A 6961-nucleotide genomic window follows, 5' to 3' on the forward strand; every position below is an offset into this window, starting at 1 on the left:
GAGGGACCCCAGGCTGGAGCAGGGAGGAGTGTGAGGAGTCCTGCCCTGGGGAGGAAGGAGCGGCAGAGACAGCGTATGTTGAACTGACCCCACATCCCCCCTGTAACATCATGTTCTCCCTCTTGATCTGTGACTCAAAATAGAATCACAGAATTGTTTAGGTTGGAAAAGACCTTTAAGAACATCAAGCCCAACTGTTCCCCTACCCCTGCCATCCCACCCCCAAACCCTGGCCCTCAGCACCGCCTCTGCCTGGCTGTTAAATCCCCCCAGGGGTGGGGACTCGACCCCTTCCCTGGGCAGCCCCTTCCAGCGCCTGACAGCCCCTTCACCTCTTGTCCTGTCACTGAGCACCACTGAGGAGAGCCTGGCTCCATTGTCTCCACCCTGTCATCAGGTATTTGTACACGTTGATGAGGTTCCCCCCAAGCCTTTTCTTCTCCAGGCTGAACAGCCCCAGCTTGCTCAGCCTCTGGGCTCCAGTAAGTCCATGTCTTTCTTGCCCTGGGAGGAGCCCAGCACTGGATCCAGCCAGGATGCCGCTGGCCCTCTTGGCCACCTGGGTACCCTGCTGGCTCATATCCAGCCCCCTCTTGACCAACCCCCCCAGGGCCTTTTCCACCGGGCAGCTTTCCAGCCCCTCTACCCCACGCCTGGAGCGCTGCCTGGGGTTGTGGTGACCCCAGGGCAGGACCCGGCCCTTGGCCTCGTTGACCCTCATACAGTTGGTATAGTGGTGGGTATAAAATAGGTCTCACTGAGCACACTGATCACACCACACTGATGGCACGGATCACACAGACCACACTTGCCATGCAGCATCTCAGAGCAAAGGAGAAGGTGCAGCCTCAAGCTGCAAATATGGGAGGCCCATGGGAGGTGAAATCCGGCTGTGATAGCTTCAGACTCAATTCATGGGGTGTATCCACTCCCCACATGGCTGCCCCCTTCTTGATTTCAAGACCGTCCACCATAGGAGCAGAGTGAACTGTTCCATGCAGCCTGCAGAGCAAACCTTCTCTTCAGCGTCCTCAGAGCCCCCTTAGAAATTATGAACAAAATAATTTTTCTAAAAATGATCTGAAGAAACCACTGACCCAGACCTGACGTCTGAAAGGTAAAGACGCTGCAACGTGCCTGCATTTCGAGTATGATGCTCACTGTACTGCCGCTCTCTGTAACCAGGGTGGATGTGCGCAGACCATTACCAACAGCTACCTGCACCAACGCCACAACTCGTCTCCTTGTCTTAATCATGCCTTGAGCCTGCTCAGTTAGCTTATGAGCCCCGAATTTGGGTACTCAACTGGAGGCATTTAAGACTAGAGCGCTGAGTCCCTTTGCAATCCGTGGGGAAATATGAGTGTTTTTAAAAAGTGAGTCGGTCCTTTGAAAACCTGGAGGTGTCTGTCTTCTTCTGTCACCAATAAAGTGACCTGAAGCTGAATGAGCTCTTAAATGAGGTACTTCCACTGCAAGCCAAAAACCAGATGGGATGAATAAAACCCAACTGGCTCATTCACGTCTCCAGATAAAGAAGTTAGAGGTGTGATCCCTACCAAGGATGACACCAGGGAAGTCATCACAGAAGGTCGCTTACCTTTGCTGCGTCCTCTCGCAGAGTGTCCAGGCGAGACATGACGTGAGCCGCAAACACCAGAGCTGACCCTGTTTTTAAGCTGCTGCCTTTAAGGAAGAGATCCTGAATTGCCACCAGCATTTCTTCGATGGTCACGTAATCTGTGAGCTCAATACTCATCCTGGGAATGAGAAATGGGGGAATATGGGTAACTAAGGAGCAAGAAAACACTCTTGTTATAGCAAGGATGCATTGCTATTAGTAATGACCAGCAATAATGTTGATATTTAGCTTGTCACACTAGGCTTGTATGTAGGCAAGAAGTCTTCTTCACAGTGGCCAAGGGAGTCCAGGGTATGAGCCCCAGGGCCCTGTTACCATAAGACGCTATCTAAAATTGGATGGCGGGGAATTTCTTGTGGCTGCATTAAATGCCAACCTCCCTGCATGAAAGAGTTCCCCGTGGCCAAACGCCTCTAAACTCTGGTGATGCTGCTGGGGGCTGAACTGCCTAGAGCTATAGGGCTATAGAAACCTGGGTGCTGGTGGTAGAGGATGGACTGACCCACCTTGGTTTCTCCCCGTAGAGTGCCACTGCCAACCGGATGCCTCCTTTGCCCATCACCACATTCTCAAAGGAACGTGCCATGCTGCTGATGAAGTCCTTGACCAGCCAGGAGCTCTCCCTCCCTGCGCCTGGTGACTGCCCCACGAGGAACAAAATGTCAGCCACTTCCGCTGTCCTGCATGCTGAAGGAGAAGAGGGGCAGGAAGGCTCATCCCACACCATGCAATGAGCCAGGCAGGAGATAAACCCCTCTGAGTCATGTGAACCCCTTGCAGCTAAGGAAGAGACACCATGCTTAAGCCCAATGAAGTGGGTAATCGTGGGCTTCCCAGAGCAACAGGCTGCTTTATTCTCTTTAATTTCCTCCTAATTCCCCATTTTTCTGTTCTCACCCAGGGGAAGTTTCTCATTTGTAGCACAAACACCAAGACTCTGATCCATCAAGACATGCAGGTCTGTAGGACATGCTGGAAGCAAGGGGATACCTGTGGTTTTCACATGCCCAGAGGCAGACATTGACACCTGAGCCACACACAACTGAATTTTGGGAATGTGGCAGCTCTGCCACACCACCAACCATCCTGGGCTTCTTGCATCAGGGTCTCCAGAGCCAATGTGAGACACCCATGCAGACACAGGGCCACCTGGCCATCCGTGCTTTGCCAGCCCTAAAACAACCAAGTCTTCCAGACTTGCACAGAGAGAGCTCGGGACGCTCCGTGCATTCAGCTCCGCAACGTTCCCCTCTTGCCAAGCTGCCAGCGGCCCCTAGCATGAAAAGCATCTTGTGGAAAGAATGAACACTTTGAGTGTTTTTTCTGTACAAGACAGCTGGCAGGGAAGGGACAGATGTACAGGGAAATTTGTTTAACGAACATCAAGGCATACTTCTCTTTACAGTGTTCAGTCTCAATTGAATTTCATTTTCTTTAGGCATCCAATAAATATATCTCATGGACAGAAAACTGATGACTTTTAGGGATGCTTAAATTAATGAAGGTTCTACAAGGGAAGTTAAACATGTGTATTTTCTTTGGTGTTTCTCTCTCTTGCAGATAGATGCTGGGTTATCACGGTAGGGCTGCTAAAAAGTAGACTGCACTGACTGCTTGAGGAGGGCTTTTTGTATTGCAGACTTGCTCACCAGAACTGGGCTCAACCTCTTTGCAGGGTTTGGGTTTTTTTCCCCATTTTGTGTCACTACTGCTTTGGACTTCACCCAGCCACTGCCTTGACTTTCAGCTGCAGGTCTAGAAACCAACTCGCACCCAAACAGGTTGCGGCAATTGTTCCAGTTTGCTGGGGAGATGTGCTAGGTGGGTTCCTCATGCTTCTGCTGCAATGGAAACCCTGGTTTAACTTGAACTCTTCAATTTACCTGACTATTAGCCCATTTCTATAAGCAGGCTCCCCAAAGGGCTCGGAAAGATGTGGGTTTTGTGCTCTCCATTGCTGTGTCCCTGATCTTTGGCCACACAGCAGGACAGAGGATCATTTGCTGGCTGCGGATGGATGGCAGTCCAAGGGTCTTTGTTACCCAAGGCTTTTGGTTCCTTCATCTTTCTTTGTGCCTCCTGATGCTGAGCTCTTCACGACTTAACAGTTCTGTTTACTGCAGAAAAAGAATGACTCGCTCTTTTTGGTTTAACTCATACCCAGCTGGGAATGTAAAGAACTTTCCCTTGACAAAAATGGGAGGCAATTATTTCAATTTTCCCTCCTAGAGCTTTCTGTTCATATCTCCTTTCACTTCCCAGTCCTCCGTAAGTGTTTTTCAGCTGAGATGTCAGGGGTGTCTTGGAGGCAGCTCAGCCGCTAACAGCAGATCACCATAAGCTCTTTTCCCAGCTGCTCTTTTAGATCTACCCCTTTTCCCTAGCTTTGATCTTGATGTCCCTGTTCCCCTGGGAGGACTTGAAAGGAAGGCAATGCCAGTCCTTGGCTCTGACCTCAGAACTGGTGGAAATCACTCAACAGCTTCCCAGGGTAACCACAACCTGTATTACCACAAGAAAATCCCAACAAAGGTTCAACGTGATGGAGAAGACCATCCACCAGCCCTCCCAATATCACCCACCTTTTGGAGCTACTCAAGGCAGTCCAGACAGCTTTTCTAGGAGACCTGCATTTTTGGCCCTGACCTGGAAAACATGCTCAAAATGCCACCGGTATCAGAGGGACCTTTGCTACCTACCTCTGCACATCCCAAATCCCCAGAGAGCCTCCTCCATCTATGCTTGGCCCCTGGAGTCTTGCTCACCCTGTACAATGCTCCTGCCCTCATTTGCATCCAGGGATAACGAGGAGAAAGACAACAAGCAAGAGCTCCATGGGATTAAAAGGGGCAGGATGGTGCCCCTTTCTCTATAAAGGGGCAACCAGAGCCCATTCTGTGAGATGCTGAGCCAGGAGCTCAGCACCTTTCCAGAGGTGCCCAGCTTGGCAATGGAACCCAAAAGCGTTTGCTGCTTGGATCAGGTACCTGATGCTGTCACTGGAAACATGTGATGTTAAGCATATTTGGATTGGTACCTTCTGGAGAAAATACCAACACAGACAGCTATATTAATCACAGGGGAATATGATATTATTTGAAATTTTCCATGCACCTCCAAAATTACCACGTTTCATCAATCACAGGTTTGCCAGAGACATCTGTAAACATTGATTTATTGCACTGTTCCCAGCTTTGAATTAAATAGCATTATAGTCAAGTATATTGGCTTAATTGACAGACAGGAACTTAATCAAGTTAATTTTGTAGCTGATTCCAAAGCTTCCATTAACTCCTTGTTGAATTTCCTGAATTTAGTCCAAGTAAATTTATACCTTCAAAGCCTGGGGGCTTGTTGTTGCAGAACAATTTGAAGCGGCAGGACCTGCTGCTAATGTCAGGTTAGACATTAGGAAATATTCCTTCCCTGAAAAGGATGTCAAGCCCTGGAAAAGGCTGCCAGGGGAAGGGGTCGAGTCCCCATCCCTGGGGGGATTTAAAAGCCGGGCAGACAAGGTGCTTAGGGACAGGGTTTAGTGGTGGGATGGCAGCGTTAGGGGAATGGTTGGGCTTGGTGATCTTAAAGGTCTTTTCCAATCTAAATGATTCCACAATTCTGTGACCCACCAGCTCCAGACAGTCCTGGGAGCTCTGGATTAGCTCTATAGGATGCTCACAAGGAGCCTCCCCCTCCTGCAGGACCCTGAGGCTAGAGACATGCTGCGGATCATGCTGTAACTCCATGAGGCTCTTCTGTATGGTCCTTCTGTCTCCAGCCTTTTGGCTCCATCCTCTCCTCCCCAAAAGCTCTTTGTGGGCTTGCACAGGCAAGAGGGAGCCAGGGAAGAGGTGAGCCCTTGTGCCATCTTGACTCTCTGAAAAGTAACAGGAGTCTTCAAGGCTTCCTTGAGGTCTTTTCTCTCATATCCTCTCTGTGGTGGCTTGTACCAGGTCTTGGAGATGAGAAGAGGAATCAGGAGAGGGCAGATTTTCCCCTTCTCCCCACCTGCTCTCTTCCTCTGGAGCAGCTGAGGTGGAACAGTATTAGAGGCAGGACACTGAGCAGAGCCCTGATTTCCCCATAAACCCCAGTGCAGCAAGGCAGGTCCTGCCTGCCTTTTGGGGCCAGCTGAGGTGCTCTGTTAGCCAGATGATCCCAACCTAAAAGGACCTTATGCAGAAGTTAAGGGCATCAGCCCTACAGCTCCCCCATAACAGCATCTATGTGCGTATCCATGACATCAGCAGAAACAGCTGCTTGGAAATGACCTTTTTCTCTCTGATGGGCCTCAGCATCATCCCAAGCTGTTGCATTCATGGTAGCCCACTTGCCACATACCTTCATGAACGGCCACAGCTCTGTACTGCACCACAGCCGCTGCCAGGGCAAGGATCCGAGCGTACAACATTTTCCTTTTCCTTGGGAAGAAGCTTCTTCGTGGTACCTGGAGTCAGCCCACAGCCTGGAGAGTCATTCATCTGCAGGAGAAAAGAGGCTTTAATGCATGCCATCTGGGTACGATCACCTACAGCAGCAAGGGAAGCTTCTCCCCAGCTACGAAGGCTCATCAATTGGCACTGAAGTCCATAAATCCACTAATTCCTTCATCTCTTTGCTGATGCTGGCTACAGGGGAGAGCTCAGCTTTGCTCCCCCAGCACCTTTCCCTAACAGCACCCTTCTTCAGGCAACAATTTAGGCAATTAAGCCTGAATGTGAATATTAGGGGTGTGATGAAAGAGGGAAGCAGCTGCTGCCTCGATTATGCAGGGAGGAAAGATCACTAGAAGATGCCTGCAGACAGCAATCACCTGCACTCAAGTCTTTATCAGCCTGTTTTGCAATTAACCTTCAGGTTCCTAAAGCCAGGATGAAGTGCCTTGCACTTGCTGCCCTTGGAGATCCAGTCCACCATCGTGGAGCAGCCCAAGGGGGCTGAAAGCCCTGGTTACTGCCTATGGATGGTTTAGCAACTCCCCCAACTTGCTACAGAAGTCTCCCCCTGTGCAGCAGGGACTTCCCTCTACAAAGCAACAGTTACAGCAGAAGTGGCATTGCCAGAAGGGGTTTTATTCCTTTTTAATAGGCAATGAAAAGTTCTTCTCCTGTTCTGAGCCTCACCTGCTTGTCTTGGGCTGAGCAGATTTCACAGGGAGAGATGGACTGCTTCCAGGGTGGAAATTACAGATACGGGGAAAATAGGAGCTCTTTGCCAGGGCTGGACTGTTCCTTCCAGTATAACAACACTCAAACTCAAAATAACATTGAATTATAGAATCATAGAATCGTTTAGGTTGGAAAAGACCTTTAAGTTCATCAA

The 6961-nt window shown here is 49.8% G+C and overlaps 1 protein-coding gene across 1 annotated transcript in view; it reads right to left on the reverse strand.

Annotated features, from left to right (window-relative positions):
- LOC118453341 (collagen alpha-1(VII) chain-like) overlaps positions 1 to 6050 on the reverse strand; it is a 109046-nt gene extending 102996 nt beyond the window's left edge. Inside the window, exons 1-3 of the mRNA XM_035903878.1 lie at positions 5981 to 6050; positions 2149 to 2329; positions 1601 to 1760 (exon numbers count right to left, since the gene is read on the reverse strand). Of these exons, the coding sequence (XP_035759771.1) occupies positions 1601 to 1760; positions 2149 to 2329; positions 5981 to 6050 (411 nt within the window). The remainder of the gene's footprint in view (positions 1 to 1600; positions 1761 to 2148; positions 2330 to 5980) is intronic.
- Positions 6051 to 6961: the final 911 nt, after the last annotated feature.

The sequence above is a fragment of the Egretta garzetta genome, unplaced genomic scaffold, assembly GCF_000687185.1.
Source record: "Egretta garzetta isolate BGI_Z169 unplaced genomic scaffold, ASM68718v1 scaffold260, whole genome shotgun sequence".
Classification (NCBI taxonomy): domain Eukaryota; kingdom Metazoa; phylum Chordata; class Aves; order Pelecaniformes; family Ardeidae; genus Egretta; species Egretta garzetta.